Source organism: Salmo salar, chromosome 04 (assembly GCF_965601325.2).
Source record: "Salmo salar chromosome 04, fSalSal1, whole genome shotgun sequence".
In the NCBI taxonomy this organism is placed as follows: Eukaryota; Metazoa; Chordata; class Actinopteri; order Salmoniformes; family Salmonidae; genus Salmo; species Salmo salar.
The window spans coordinates 78974596-78991091 of record NC_138294.1 but is presented as its reverse complement, the minus strand read 5'-3'; the positions used below and the strand labels follow the sequence as shown (position 1 = coordinate 78991091).

General features: G+C 45.1%; 1 protein-coding gene across 2 annotated transcripts in view; it reads left to right on the top strand.

Annotated features, from left to right (window-relative positions):
• Positions 1-16496, top strand: part of LOC106603811 (protein Jade-1) — a 253703-nt gene that overhangs the window by 66853 nt on the left and 170354 nt on the right. For both annotated transcript variants that reach the window (XM_045717329.2, XM_045717327.2), the window contains exons 2-3: positions 5894-5966; positions 7051-7136. In XM_045717329.2, coding sequence (XP_045573285.1) covers positions 5894-5966; positions 7051-7136 — 159 coding nt within the window. The remainder of the gene's footprint in view (positions 1-5893; positions 5967-7050; positions 7137-16496) is intronic.

Sequence of the window (16496 nt, the reverse complement as noted above, 5' to 3'; positions counted from 1 at the left end):
TAGAGGTCTCTGCAGATTGTTTATTCCAGTCGTAGAGGTCTCTGCAGATTGTTAATTCCAGTCGTAGAGGTCTCTGCAGATTGTTTATTCCAGCGGTAGAGGTCTCTGCAGATTGTTTATTCCAGCGGTAGAGGTCTCTGCAGATTGTTTATTCCAGTGGTAGAGGTCTCTGCAGATTGTTTATTCCAGCGGTAGAGGTCTCTGCAGATTGTTTATTCCAGTGGTAGAGGTCTCTGCAGATTGTTTATTCCAGTGGTAGAGGTCTCTGCAGATTGTTTATTCCAGTGGTAGAGGTCTCTACAGATTGTTTATTCCAGCGGTAGAGGTCTCTGCAGATTGTTTATTCCAGCGGTAGAGGTCTCTGCAGATTGTTTATTCCAGTCGTAGAGGTCTCTGCAGATTGTTTATTCCAGTGGTAGAGGTCTCTACAGATTGTTTATTCCAGTGGTAGAGGTCTCTGCAGATTGTTTATTCCAGCGGTAGAGGTCTCTGCAGATTGTTTATTCCAGTCGTAGAGGTCTCTGCAGATTGTTTATTCCAGCGGTAGAGGTCTCTGCAGATTGTTTATTCCAGTGGTAGAGGTCTCTGCAGATTGTTTATTCTAGCGGTAGAGGTCTCTGCAGATTGTTTATTCCAGTGGTAGAGGTCTCTGCAGATTGTTTATTCCAGTGGTAGAGGTCTCTGCAGATTGTTTATTCTAGCGGTAGAGGTCTCTGCAGATTGTTTATTCCAGTGGTAGAGGTCTCTGCAGATTGTTTATTCCAGTGGTAGAGGTCTCTGCAGATTGTTTATTCCAGCGGTAGAGGTCTCTGCAGATTGTTTATTTCAGTCGTAGAGGTCTCTGCAGATTGTTTATTCCAGTGGTAGAGGTCTCTGCAGATTGTTTATTCCAGTGGTAGTGGTCTCTGCAGATTGTTTATTCCAGCGGTAGAGGTCTCTGCAGATTGTTTATTCCAGTGGTAGAGGTCTCTGCAGATTGTTTATTCCAGTGATAGAGGTCTCTGCATATTGTTTATTCCAGTGGTAGAGGTCTCTGCAGATTGTTTATTCCAGTGGTAGAGGTCTCTGCAGATTGTTTATTCCAGTGGTAGAGGTCTCTGCAGATTGTTTATTCCAGTAGTAGAGGTCTCTGCAGATTGTTTATTCTAGCGGTAGAGGTCTCTGCAGATTGTTTATTCCAGTGGTAGAGGTCTCTGCAGATTGTTTATTCCAGTCGTAGAGGTCTCTGCAGATTGTTTATTCCAGCGGTAGAGGTCTCTGCAGATTGTTTATTCCAGCGGTAGAGGTCTCTGCAGATTGTTTATTCCAGCGGTAGAGGTCTCTGCAGATTGTTTATTCCAGTCATAGAGGTCTCTGCAGATTGTTTATTCCAGCGGTAGAGGTCTCTGCAGATTGTTTATTCCAGTCGTAGAGGTCTCTGCAGATTGTTTATTCCAGTGGTAGAGGTCTCTGCAGATTGTTTATTCCAGCGGTAGAGGTCTCTGCAGATTGTTTATTCCAGCGGTAGAGGTCTCTGCAGATTGTTTATTCCAGCGGTAGAGGTCTCTGCAGATTGTTTATTCCAGTGATAGAGGTCTCTGCAGATTGTTTATTCCAGCGGTAGAGGTCTCTGCAGATTGTTTATTCCAGTGGTAGAGGTCTCTGCAGATTGTTTATTCCAGTGGTAGAGGTCTCTGCAGATTGTTTATTCCAGTCGTAGAGGTCTCTGCAGATTGTTTATTCCAGTCGTAGAGGTCTCTGCAGATTGTTTATTCCAGCGGTAGAGGTCTCTGCAGATTGTTTATTCCAGCGGTAGAGGTCTCTGCAGATTGTTTATTCCAGTCGTAGAGGTCTCTGCAGATTGTTTATTCCAGCGGTAGAGGTCTCTGCAGATTGTTTATTCCAGTAGTAGAGGTCTCTGCAGATTGTTTATTCCAGCGGTAGAGGTCTCTGCAGATTGTTTATTCCAGCGGTAGAGGTCTCTGCAGATTGTTTATTCCAGTCGTAGAGGTCTCTGCAGATTGTTTATTCCAGCGGTAGAGGTCTCTGCAGATTGTTTATTCCAGTGGTAGAGGTCTCTGCAGATTGTTTATTCCAGTGGTAGAGGTCTCTGCAGATTGTTTATTCCAGTGGTAGAGGTCTCTGCAGATTGTTTATTCCAGTGGTAGAGGTCTCTACAGATTGTTTATTCCAGTGGTAGAGGTCTCTGCAGATTGTTTATTCCAGCGGCAGAGGTCTCTGCAGATTGTTTATTCCAGTCGTAGAGGTCTCTGCAGATTGTTTATTCCAGCGGTAGAGGTCTCTGCAGATTGTTTATTCCAGTCGTAGAGGTCTCTGCAGATTGTTTATTCCAGTGGTAGAGGTCTCTGCAGATTGTTTATTCCAGCGGTAGAGGTCTCTGCAGATTGTTTATTCCAGTGGTAGAGGTCTCTGCAGATTGTTTATTCCAGTGGTAGAGGTCTCTACAGATTGTTTATTCTAGTGGTAGAGGTCTCTGCAGATTGTTTATTCCAGTGGTAGAGGTCTCTGCAGATTGTTTATTCCAGTGGTAGAGGTCTCTGCAGATTGTTTATTCCAGTCGTAGAGGTCTCTGCAGATTGTTTATTCCAGCGGTAGAGGTCTCTGCAGATTGTTTATTCCAGTGGTAGAGGTCTCTGCAGATTGTTTATTCCAGTGGTAGAGGTCTCTGCAGATTGTTTATTCCAGTGGTAGAGGTCTCTGCAGATTGTTTATTCCAGTAGTAGAGGTCTCTGCAGATTGTTTATTCTAGTGGTAGAGGTCTCTACAGATTGTTTATTCCAGTGGTAGAGGTCTCTGCAGATTGTTTATTCCAGCGGTAGAGGTCTCTGCAGATTGTTTATTCCAGTCGTAGAGGTCTCTGCAGATTGTTTATTCCAGCGGTAGAGGTCTCTGCAGATTGTTTATTCCAGTGGTAGAGGTCTCTGCAGATTGTTTATTCCAGCGGTAGAGGTCTCTGCAGATTGTTTATTCCAGTGGTAGAGGTCTCTGCAGATTGTTTATTCCAGTCGTAGAGGTCTCTGCAGATTGTTTATTCCAGTCGTAGAGGTCTCTGCAGATTGTTTATTCCAGTCGTAGAGGTCTCTGCAGATTGTTTATTCTAGCGGTAGAGGTCTCTGCAGATTTCTTTTTGACTTGGAAATGAAAAAGTAGGCTAGTTAATTTAAGTGCATGAGGGACTCTGCTGAAAATGACTCTGTAGTTGGTTGTATAGCCAACAGCCAGTGCTAGTGGAAAACACTGATATTAGTTGGCAGGGGGCTTTACTTCAACATTATTGTGTTTTGATGTATTTATAAAACCTTCGTAAGACTTTTTCTGGTAGATGTTTTCTAAGAACTTTTTTCCGTCTGTTTATCCAGAAATCAAAGTCTTATGCCTGGAGATGATGGATAATGTATCTATGCCTTCAGTTTCCAAATATATAGACTCTTAGCTGTCATTTGACACCCAATTAGATATGCTCCTATGAACTTCACATGTTGGTGCTCATGGGTCCTTTTATGTGGAAATACCCTACCCTTCTACTACTACTACTACTAGCATACTACTACTACAACTACTATTAGCATACTACTATTACTAGTATAATACTACACTACTACTACTACTACTACTACTGCTACAGATGGACTGGCACTACCAGTTTCGCTAACCCGTGCCGCCATTCACAAGTAAGCGATTTGAGGCATGCGTGAAAAGAGGGGCATAGTGGAGTCACATAGCGCAGTAATGTAATCCATCTGGGCCACGATGAAAGAATGGCATGCCAACTACTACATTACAGTATGTGTAGCGAGAGAGAGAAGGGGGGGAGAGACAGGGAGTGGAATACCATACTAGAGCTCTCTCTCTGAGACAAAGCGCGCACTCTCCCCCTTTATCTCTCTCGGTCTCTGTCTCTCACTGTCTCTCTCTCTCTCTCTCTCTGAGAGGGTGTTATCTCTCTCACTCTCTCTCTGAGAGGGCGTTATCTCTCTCTCTCGCTCTCTGAGAGGGCGTTATCTCTCTCCCCCTCGCTCTCTGAGAGGGAGTTATCTCTCTCCTGCTCCCTGAGAGGGCGTTCTCGCTCCCTGAGAGGGCGTTCTCGCTCCCTGAGAGGGCGTTCTCGCTCCCTGAGAGGGCGGTCTCGCTCTCTTAGTGGGCGTTCTCGCTCTCTGAGAGGGCGTTCTCACTCTCTTTCTCTCTACCTGAGAGGGTGTTCTCGCTATCTCTCCCTCTCTGAGATGGCGCGCTCTCCCTCTCTGAGACGGCGCGCTCTCCCTTGCTCTCCCTCTCTGAGATGGCACGCTCTCCCTCTCTGAGACGGTGTGCTCTCCCTCTCTGAGACGGCGCGCTCTCCCTCTCTGAGACGGCACGCTCTCTCTTGCTCTCCCTCTCTGAGACGGCGCGCTCTCCCTCTCTGAGACGGCGCGCTCTCTCTTGCTCTCCCTCTCTGAGACGGCGCGCTCTCTCTTGCTCTCCCTCTCTGAGACGGCACGCTCTCTCTTGCTCTCCCTCTCTGAGATGGCGCGCTCTCCCTCTCTGAGACGGCGCGCTCTCTCTTGCTCTCCCTCACTGAGACGGCGCGCTGTCTCTTGCTCTCCCTCTCTGAGATGGCGCGCTCTCCCTCTCTGAGACGGCGCGCTCTCCCTCTCTGAGACGGCGCGCTCTCCCTCTCTGAGACGGCGCGCTCTCTCTTGCTCTCCCTCTCTGAGACGGCGCGCTCTCTCTTGCTCTCCCTCTCTGAAACGGCGCGCTCTCTCTTGCTCTCCCTCTCTGAGACGGCGCGCTCTCTCTTGCTCTCCCTCTCTGAGACGGCGCGCTCTCTCTTGCTCTCCCTCTCTGAAACGGCGCGCTCTCTCTTGCTCTCCCTCTCTGAGATGGTGCGCTCTCTCTTCGCTCGCTCGCTCTCTTGCTCTCTCGCTCTCCCTCTCTTATACGGTGTGCTCTGACACGGGGCTCTCTCTCTCACTCTCTCTCTGTGCTGTGGAGTACGGCTCCTCTGGGGGAAACCTGCTCTACATTTAAGAGTTTCTGCTGAAAATGGATCTCAAACACCATTTTTTATTTTATTATTTATACATCTGTTATTCCTGTTTGACTAATGCAGACTTCTTTCTCTCCATGGATGAGGAAATGATTCGATCTTGACGAGGATTTAGTTTCATGGTTGCAATGGAGGGAGAGGAAAAGAAAAAGAGAGAGCGAGTGAGAAAGGGAAAAACCACACAGGTTTTCTTCCCAGTTGAAAAGCTGTCAGTCAAACTCCAGTCTGTGGTTTTTCCTTCTCATGTGAAGGGGAGGAGATGAGTTGCTGTCTCCCTGTCTTCAATCTATTGTATGAAACATGACTCCCACCACCTGCTGTTTTTGGTTTTTCTACGTCTTTGATACGGCGCTGAGGGCAAAACAATAAAGGAAAAACAACACATCCCTGAGGTACACCTCGCCACTGAACCTCCATCCAGGCCAGTCAGATGCAGGAAGTCAATTATATAGTCACGTATCGAGTTATTCTTTAGAGGCAGCTCTGTTTGGAATTCTAAATGTCACTAGTAAAGCTCAGCGCAGGCTGAACAAGGCAACAGCAAGAGCCCAATATAAGAGGGGAAAAGTCCTGTTTTATGGCCACATAAATCTGCTCTCAGTCACTCAAGGCCATAACCTGCTTTTTCCTCTAGTGCTTCTCTTTCCTGACTCACTGTACTCCATTCTCTCTGTGGATGGATGGGGAATCAGACATGCATATCTACAGAGCAGATATCCTCAGTCTCACCCTTCCCCTGTGCTATAGGCTAACTACCTCACCCACAGTGGCCTAGTTTGACTCTCAAGGCGGGATCGTAACCATAGCCAGCCCTGTACTGTAATTGCTGCTGATGTGTCGCTGATTGTTTTCCTTCTTCCCTTACAGATGGAGAGGGAGACGAAGAGGAGAAAATACTCCAGCAGTAGCAATGACTCGGACACCACGGACACCACTGGCAGTGAGTTGATTTAGTTAGAGATGATGAAAGGGACAGGGGAGCATGGAAAAGAGAGACTGAGGGAGGGGGTGATGGAGAGAGAAAAATGGAGAGGGAGGGATTGTCACCATTGGAGACTAATTAGTCAGGAGTGAGCCAATGAGAACTGTACAGTACTTGGACTACAACAGGCCCTGAAGAGAACACCCTCAGCAGAAACACCCTGTGGGCCCACGGTTGGGAATAAGAGGACGTTTGAGACGCATCCCATAGCAGGAACAGTCACTAGCCTGGCCTCCTCTCTCTACTACTCCCATATTCTGCTTCCTGTCGTCTTGTTTTCTCCGTTCGCTGCATCCCTGCCTCTTTGAAGTGGCCTGGGCTCAGATCAAAGATAGATAGAGCCAGTGTCCAGATGTTTATGCCTGCATCGTTGCTTCTGTGACTGACTGACTGGTCACTGTGAGCCACTATAGTGGTGGCCAAGTGATTGACCAATGTATGGTTGTGAATGGTGAAATTACCTCTTAGGTCAGGTTTGAATTCTTTCATCCCTAATTGGATTAATTAATGATTGGGAGAGGTAATCTGATCTGAAATGTGTGCCTACGGCAACTCCTACCGCTGGACCAGTGGCCATAGCTCTGGGCCATGTGCCGGGGGGCCATACTGCTCGATGCTCCCTGAACAATCAGTGCATCTGAGTGCTATTAACAGGCCAGTCACTCTAGTCTACAATGGCTTATTGACATGGGCTGATGCCCAGGCTAGCCTGCATCTGTTAAACATGGGTTATCATGTTTCTAATTGAAGGATGCCAATGATCATTTTGACCCTGTGCTACTCTGGGGCTTTCAATTAAAATGGCCTTGATGGGTAGCTCTGATTGTGGTCGCGTTGTATAGTTGCAACATTAGGAGGTACCACAGCCATAGCGTGACCTAATTGCTTAATTAGACTAGGCAAGTTAGTCAGACTCTCAGATGCCCTAAGTTGTGATTGGAATTGTAGCCTCCTTTCTCCTCTGGCTGTAAGTTGCTCTGGATAAGGTAAATGGATGCTAAAACCATGTAAATCTGAAATGTAACTGTGTCATTGTCTGCAGGTCAAGTGACCTCCTGGTCCAAGTCCTCCAAGAACACAGGGACCAGCAGCACCTGGGTCAGACAGGCACACAATAAACCCTCTGAGGTGAGTGGCTGCCCACTCCATACTGTATACAACTCACTGGTTGCGTCCCAAATGGCACCCTATTCCCTATATAGTGCATTACTTTTCACCAGGGCCCACAGTGTGCCATTTAGGATGCAGACACTGACCGACTGACTGACGATTATGTTGTGTGAGTCACATTGAGGTTATGGCGTGACTGATTTGATATCCATACTGTACAGAATTTACTGACTGACTGGTGATTACGTCGCATGAGTTAATGATAACGTGACTGATTTGATATCCATACTGTACAGAATTTACTGACTGACTGGTGATTACGTCGCATGAGTTAATGATAACGTGACTGATTTGTTATCCATACTGTACAGAATTTACTGACTGACTGGTGATTACATCGCATGAGTTAATGATAAGGTAACTGATTGCTGATTATGGTGTGAGTCTGTTGCTGTAATCAAATCAAATCAAATTTATTTATATAGCCCTTCTTACATCAGCTGATATCTCAAAGTGCTGTACAGAAACCCAGCCTAAAACCCCAAACAGCAAGCAATGCAGGTGTAGAAGCACGGTGGCTAGGAAAAACTCCCTAGAAAGGCCAAAACCTAGGAAGAAACCTAGAGAGGAACCAGGCTATGAGGGGTGGCCAGTCCTCTTCTGGCTGTGCCGGGTGGAGATTATAACAGCACATGGCCAAGATGTTCAAATGTTCATAAATGACCAGCATGGTCAAATAATAATAATCATAGTAGTTGTCGAGGGTGCAACAAGTCAGCAACTCAAGAGTAAGTGTCAGTTGGCTTTTTCATAGCCGATCTTTGAGAGTATCTCTACCGCTCCTGCTGTCTCTAGAGAGTTGAAAACAGCAGGTCTGGGACAGGTAGCATGTCCGGTGAACAGGTCAGGGTTCCAGCAGGTCTGGGACAGCAGGTCTGGGACAGGTAGCACATCCGGTGAACAGGTCAGGGTTCCAGCAGGTCTGGGACAGCAGGTCTGGGATAAGGTAGCACGTCCGGTGAACAGGTCAGGGTTCCATAGCCGCAGGCAGAACAGTTGAAACTGGAGCAGCGGCACGGCCAGGTGGACTGGGAACAGCAAGGAGTCATCATGCCAGGTAGTCCTGAGGCATGGTCCTAGGGCTCAGGTCCTCCGAGAGAGAGAGAGAAAGAAAGAGAGAAAGAGAGAATTAGAGAGAGCATACTTAAATTCACACAGGACACCGGATAAGACAAGAGAAATACTCCAGATGTAACAGACTGACCCTAGCCCCCCGACACATAAACTACTGCAGCATAAATACTGGAGGCTGAGACAGGAGGGGTCAGGAGACACTGTGGCCCCATCCGATGAAACCCCCGGACAGGGCCAAACAGGCAGGATATAACTCCACCCACTTTGCCAAAGCACAGCCCCCACACCACTGGAGGGATATCTCCAACCACCAACCTACCATCCTTAGACAAGGCCGAGTATAGCCCACAAAGATCTCCGCCACGGCACAACCCAAGGGGGGGGCGCCAACCCAGACAGGAAGATCACGTCAGTGACTCAACCCACTCAAGTGACGCACCCCTCCCAGGGACGGCATGGAAGAACACCAGTAAGCCAGTGACTCAGCCCCTGTAATAGGGTTAGAGGCAGAGAATCCCAGTGAAGAGAGGGGAACCGGCCAGGCAGAGACAGCAAGGGCGGTTCGTTGCTCCAGCCTTTCCGTTCACCTTCACACCCTGGGCCAGACTACACTTAATCATAGGACCTACTGAAGAGATGAGTCTTCAGTAAAGACTTAAAGGTTGAGACTGAGTCTGCGTCTCTCACATGGGTAGGCAGACACTCCATAAAAATTGAGCTCTATAGGAGAAAGCCCTGCCTCCAGCTGTTTGCTTAGAAATTCTAGGAACAATTAGGAGGCCCGCGTCTTGTGACCGTAGCGTACGTGTAGGTATGTACGGCAGGACCAAATCGGAAAGATAGGTAGGAGCAAGCCCATGTAATGCTTTGTAGGTTAGCAGTAAAACCTTGAAATCAGCCCTTGCCTTAACAGGAAGCCAGTGTAGGGAGGCTAGCACTGGAGTAATATGATCAAATTTTTTGGTTCTAGTCAGGATTCTAGCAGCCGTATTTACCACTAACTGCAGTGTATTTAGTGCTTTATCCAGGTAGCCGGAAAGTAGAGCATTGCAGTAGTCCAACCTAGAAGTAACAAAAGCATGGATTCATTTTTCTGCATCATTTTTCGACAGAAAGTTTCTGATTTTTGCAACGTTACGTAGATGGAAAAAAGCTGTCCTTGAAACAGTCTTGATATGTTCTTCAAAAGAGAGATCAGGATCCAGAGTAACGCCAAGGTCCTTCACAGTTTTATTTGAGACGACTCTACAACCATCCAGATTAATTGTCAGATTCAACAGAAGATCTCTTTGTTTCTTGGGACCTAGAACAAGCATCTCTGTTTTGTCCGAGTTTAAAAGTAGAAAGTTTGCAGCCATCCACTTCCTTATGTCTGAAACACAGACTTCTAGCGAGGGCAATTTTGGGGCTTCACCATGTTTCATTGAAATGTACAGCTGTCTGTCATCCACATTGCAGTGAAATTTAACATTATGTTTTCGAATTACATCCCCAAGAAGTAAAATATAGTGAAAACAATAGTGGTCCTAAAACGGAACCTTGAGGAACACCGAAATTTACAGTTGATTTGTCAGAGGACAAACCATTCACAGAGACAAACTGATATCTTTCCAACAGATAAGATCTAAACCAGGCCAGAACTTGTCCATGTAGACCAATTTGGGTTTCCAATCTCTCCAAAAGAATGTGGTGATCGATGGTATCAAAAGCAGCACTAAGATCTAGGAGCACGAGGACAGATGCAGAGCCTCGGTCTGACATCATTAAAAGGTCATTTACCACCTTCACAAGTGCAGTCTCAGTGCTATGATGGGGTCTAAAACCAGACTGAAGCGTTTCGTATACATTGTTTGTCTTCAGGAAGGCAGTGAGTTGCTGCGCAACAGCTTTTTCAAAAATTTTTGAGAGGAATGGAAGATTCGATATAGGCCTATAGTTTTTTTAATAATTTCTGGGTCAAGATTTGGCTTTTTCAAGAGAGGCTTTATTACTGCCACTTTTAGTGAGTTTGGTACACATCCGGTGGATAGAGAGCCGTTTAATATGTTCAACATAGGAGGGCCAAGCACAGGAAGCAGCTCTTTCAGTAGTTTAGTTGGGATAGGGTCCAGTATGCAGCTTGAAGGTTTAGAGGCCATGATTATTTTCATCATTGTGTCAAGAGATATGGTACTAAAACACTTTAGTTTCTCCCTTGATCCTAGGTCCTGGCAGAGTTGTACAGACTCAGGACAACAGAGCTTTGGAGGAATACGCGGATTTAAAGAGGAGTCCGTAATTTGCTTTCTAATGATCATGATCTTTTCCTCAAAGAAGTTCATGAATTCATTACTGCTGAAGTGAGAGCCATCCTCTCTTTGGGAATGCTGCTTTTTAGTTAGCTTTGCGACAGTATCAAAAAGAAATTTCGTATTATTCTTATTTTCCTCAATTAAGTTGGAAAAATAGGATGATCGAGCAGCAGTGAGGGCTCTTCGATACTGCACGGTACTGTCTTTCCAAGCTAGTCGGAAGACTTCCAGTTTGGTGTGGCGCCATTTCCGTTCCAATTTTCTGGAAGCTTGCTTCAGAGCTCGTGTATTTTCTGTATACCAGGGAGCTAGTTTCTTATGAGAAATGTTTTTAGTTTTTAGGGGTGCAACTGCATCTAGGGTATTGCGCAAGGTTAAATTGAGTTCCTCAGTTAGGTGGTTAACTGATTTTTGTCCTCTGACGTCCTTGGGCAGGCAGAGGGAGTCTGGAAGGGCATCAAGGAATCTTTGGGTTGTCTGAGAATTTATAGCACAACTTTTAATGGTCCTTGGTTGGGGTCTGAGCAGATTATTTGTTGCGATTGCAAACGTAATAAAGTGGTGGTCCGATAGTCAAGGATTATGAGGAAAAACATTTAGATCCACAACATTTATTCCATGGGACAGAACTAGATCCAGAGTATGACTGTGGCAGTGAGTAGGTCCAGAGACATGTTGGACAAAACCCACTGAGTCGATGATGGCTCCGAAAGCCTTTTGGAGTGGGTCTGTGGACTTTTCCATGTCACCAAAAATGTGAATATTATCTGTGATGACTACAAGGTCCGATAGGAATTCAGGGAACTCAGTGAGGAACGCTGCATATGGCCCAGGAGGCCTGTAAACAGTAGCTATAAAAAGTGATTGAGTAGGCTGCATAGATTTCATGACTAGAAGCTCAAAAGACGAAAATGTCATTGTTGTTTTTTTTGTTTTTTTATTGAAATTTGCTATCGTAAATGTTAGCAACACCTCTGCCTTTGCGGGATGCGCGGGGGATATGGTCACTAGTGTAACCAGGGGGTGAGGCACAGTAAATTCATCAGGCTTAAGCCATGTTTCAGTCAGGCCAATCACATCAAGATTATGATCAGTGATTAGTTCATTGACTATAACTGCCTTGGAAATGAGGGATCTAACATTAATTAGCCCTATTTTGAGATGTGAGGTATCACAATCTCTTTCGATAATGGCAGGAATGGAGGAGGTCTTTATTCTAGTGAGATTGCTAAAGCGAACACCGCCATGTTTAGTTTTGCCCAACCTAGATCGAGGCACAGACACGGTCTCCATGGGGATAGCTGAGCTGACTACACTGACTGTGCTAGTGGCAGACTCCACTAAGCTGGCAGGCTGGCTAACAGCCTGCTGCCTGGCCTGCACCCTATTTCATTGTGGAGCTAGAGGAGTTAGAGCCCTGTCTATGTTCGTAGATAAGATGAGAGCACCCCTCCAGCTAGGATGGAGTCCGTCACTCCTCAACAGGCCAGGCTTGGTCCTGTTTGTGGGTGAGTCCCAGAAAGAGACCCAATTATCTACAAATTCTATCTTTTGGGAGGGGCAGAAAACAGTTTTCAACCAGCGATTGAGTTGTGAGACTCTGCTGTTGAGCTCATCACTCCCCCGAACTGGGAGGGGACCAGAGACAATTAATCGATGCTGTCACATCTTTCTAGCTGATTTACACGCTGAAGCTATGTTGAGCTTGGTGACCTCTGACTGTTTCATCCTAACATCGTTGGTGCCGACGTGGATAACAATATCTCTATACTCTCTACACTCGCCAGTTTTAGCTTTAGCCAGCACCGTCTTTAGATTAGCCTTAACGTCGGTAGCCCTGCCCCCTGGTAAACAGTGTATGATCGCTGGATGATTCGTTTTAAGTCTAATGCTGTGGGTAATGGTGTCGCCAGTGACTAGGGTTTTCAATTTGTCAGAGCTAATGGTGGGAGGCTTCGGCGTCTCAGACCCCGGAACGGGAGGAGTAGAGACCAGAGAAGTCTCGGCCTCTGACTCCGACTCGCTGCTTAATGGGGAGAACCGATTGAACGTTTCTGTCGGCTGAATAAGCGACACCGGTTGAGCATTCCTACAGCATTTCCTTCCAGAAGCCATGAGAAAGTTGTCCGGCTGCGGGGACTGTGCGAGGGGGTTTATACTAACGTTACTATCTGTACTTACTGGTGGCACAGACGCTGTTTCATCCTTTCCTACACTGAAATTGCCCTTGCCTAACGATTGCGTCTGAAGCTGGGCTTGCAGCACAGCTATCCTCGCCGTAAGGCGATCGTTCTCCTGTATATTATGAGTACAACGACTGCAATTAGAAGGCATCATGTTAATGTTACTTAGCTTCGGCTGTTGGAGGTCCTGACGAACCATGTCCAGATAAAACCCCCGGAGTTGAATTCAAAAAGTTGAGTGAGGGAAAAACTAAAAATATAAACGATAATCAAAAAGTAAAAATCGTGAAGTTGTCAGGTAGCAAAGTAAGATTGGCAACAAAACGCACAGCAGCATGTAAACAAGTCTGCAAACAAGTAATGGTGGTGGGATGATGGTCAATGATGTCCTCATCAGTTTACTGGTGATTATGTTGTGGTGGATCCATTGAAGTGAGGACAAAATGATAATCCACTGAGGATAATGACAGTATGATACAGACAGTATGGTAATGACGTGGTTGTTACTGCACTAGATTAGGGTCCCATAGCAAAAATTAAAACACAAAGCAGACCTCATTCTTTGGCCTTTTAAAAACATACTGTATGTAAAATATGGTGTGTTACAGCTTGGAATATTAAATAAATGTGACTCTGGATGACAACATTATGATGTTTGTTTCTAACATTAGGGCTGTTTTCCTAAAGAAGTTCAACCCAATTAGTGTTTTGTTTTCTTGCTACGATGCTAACGAGTATCACGATACTGGTATCGTCCCGACCCTACAGTAGATATCCTTGTGAGCTGTGCATTGTGGGATGTGTTGGAACCTTTACACCAGGGGTCCCCAACTACATTTAGCTACAGGCAGATTATCATTATTATTATAATAAAAATAAAACAAATTAGAGCGGACGTTCAGGGTGCTGGAACATGATTACAAATAATTTGTACACCGCAAATTGACCGACAGATATAATATTTGACTTAAACATGATCATTTCTAACCTTGATGATATTGGGATATACATACTGTATATATCTCTATTATGTGTTGGAAAACTTCAACAGATTTCCTGAATTCAAATCACTTGGAGCTGATTTCCTGCTGTTTTTACAGTCTTATGTCCAACAATCACAATTTTGAAAACTTGGGAGGCAAAATAAAATCAAGGGCCGCCAGTTGGGGAACCCTAAACCCTAGTGCATTACTTTTGACCAGAGCCCTATGGGTCCTGGTCAAAAGTAGTGCACTGTAGAGTGAATAGGGTGACATTTGGGATGTAATCCCATGACTTGTGCAAAAGGCCTTGCTTTTTAGGATGTCCACATCTTTGTATTTTAGTTGAAAATGTTTTGTTTTTTTAACAGTTTACTAAACCAAGTAAATCCAGTGATGATATGATGATGGGTTTGTTGGCTAAATATCAGGTTGGGTACCTATAGGCACCATGGGATTCTAAATGACCAGGTCAAAAGTAGTGCACTATATAGGGAATATGGTGCCATTTGGGATTAATCCTGGAATAGAAAGATGACTTGAAGCTCCTATAAAGTAGTACCTACAGTTGAAGTGGGAAGTTTACATACACCTTAGCCAAATACACTTCAACTCAGTTTTTCACAATTCCTGACATTTAATCCTCATAAAAATTCCCTGTTTTAAGAATGTGAAATGTCAGAATAATAGTAGAGAGAATGATTTATTTCAACTTTTATTTCTTTCATCACATTCCCAGTGGGTCAGAAGTTTACATACACTCAATTAGTATTTGGTAGCATTGCCTTTAAATTATTTAACTTGGGTCAAAAGTTTCGGGTAGCCTTCCACAAGTTGGGTGAATTTTGGCCTATTCCTCCTGACAGAGCTGGTGTAACTGAGTCAGGTTTGTAGGCCTCCTTGCTCGCATAAGCTTTTTCAGTTCTGCCTACAGCTTTTATATAGGATTGACGTCAGGGCTTTGTGATGGCCACTCCAATACCTTGACTTTGTTGTCCTTAAGCCATTTTGCCACAACTTTGGAAGTATGCTTGGGGTCATTGTCCATTTGGAAGACCCATTTGTGACCAAGCTTTAACTTCCTGACTGATGTCTTGAGATGTTGCTTCAACATATCCACATAATTCTCCTACCTCATGGTGCCATCTATTTTGTGAAGTGCACCAGTCCCTCCTGCAGCAAAACACCCCCACAACATGATGCTGCCACCCTTGTGCTTCACGGTTGGGATGGTGTTCTTTGGCTTGCAAGCCTCCCCCTTTTTCCTCCAAACGTAACGATGGTCATTATGGCCAAACAGTTCTATTTTTGCTTCATCAGACCAGAGGACATTTCTCCAAAAAGTACGATCTTTATCCCCATGTGCAGTTGCAAACCGTAGTCTGGCTTTTTTATGGCGGTTTTGGAGCAGTGGCTTCTTCCTTGCTGAGCGGCCTTTCGGGTTATGTCGATATAGGACTTGTTTTACTGTGGATATAGATACTTTTGTACCTGTTTCCTCCAGCATCTTCACAAGGTCCTTTGTTGTTGTTCTGGGATTGATTTGCACTTTTCGCACCAAAATACATTCATCTCTAGGAGACAGAACGCGTCTTCCTGAGCCTTCCTGAGCGGTATGACGGCTGCGTGGTCCCATGGTGTTTATACTTGCGTACTATTGTTTGTACAGATGAACGTGGTAACTTCAGGTGTTTGGAAATTGCTCCCAAGGATGAACCAGACTTGTGGAGGTCTACAATTCTTTTCTGAGGTCTTGGCTGGTTTCTTTTGATTTTCCCATGATGTCAAGCAAATAGGCACTGAGTTTGAAGGTAGGCCTTGAAATACATCCACAGGTACACCTCCAATTGACTCAAATGATGTCAATTAGCCTATCAGAAGCTTATAAAGCCATGACATCTTTTTCTGGAATTTTCCAAGCTGTTTAAAGGCACAGTCAACTTAGTGTATGTAAACTTCTGACCCACTGGAATTGTGATACAGTGAATTATAAGTGAAATAATCTGTCTGTAAACAATTGTTGAAAAATGACTTGTGTCATGCACAAAGTAGATGTCCTAACCGACTTGCCAAAACTATAGTTTGTTAACAAGAAATGTGTGGAGTGGTTGAAAAACGAGTTTTAATGACTCCAACCTAAGTGTATGTAAACTTACGACTTCAACTGTACATTCCCTTCCAGTTGATTTTTAAGAATTGCTCTCTCACCACTGGGCAGGCTGCTGAAACTAGGGTTTGAAAATGTCCTGCTTATTTCCACCTGATTTTGGCCAGTTTATTGAAAGTTCCCAGAATCTTGCAACCCTGGCTGAAACTAAAGCTACTCTCAGTAAATACAAGGTTTCTCCTGCATGGTGTTCAATTCAAGCTCAGTCAGTTGAGCCCTGTTACTTGTTGCTTCAGACATTTGGTTAGGTAAGTTTGGAGGATGGTATGTGAAGTAGGCCCTAACTACACTTGCACTGGTCTGTTATAAGAAGGAAGGAGACTTTTGAGCTCTCCATAATTAAGTATATGAACAACTATACAAATATATTTTTTTCTACTTTCAAACTACTACAGTAGGCAATATTTGCAAGGATCTTGTCATTGTGTCAGAGGGATTTGGTTTGAAGTGTACTTCCTTAGATTAGTCAGGAGCAAGGACGCAGTGTAAACCAGTCGTGTTGTAACTGGTTTTGACAAATCAAAACCGAGGCTTTAGTGAGATCCTTTTGTTGTGTCTCCGGAGTATGCTGTGACAGTTGTCACCACATTACCAACATTGGCATGGGCACACGGAACCTTTCC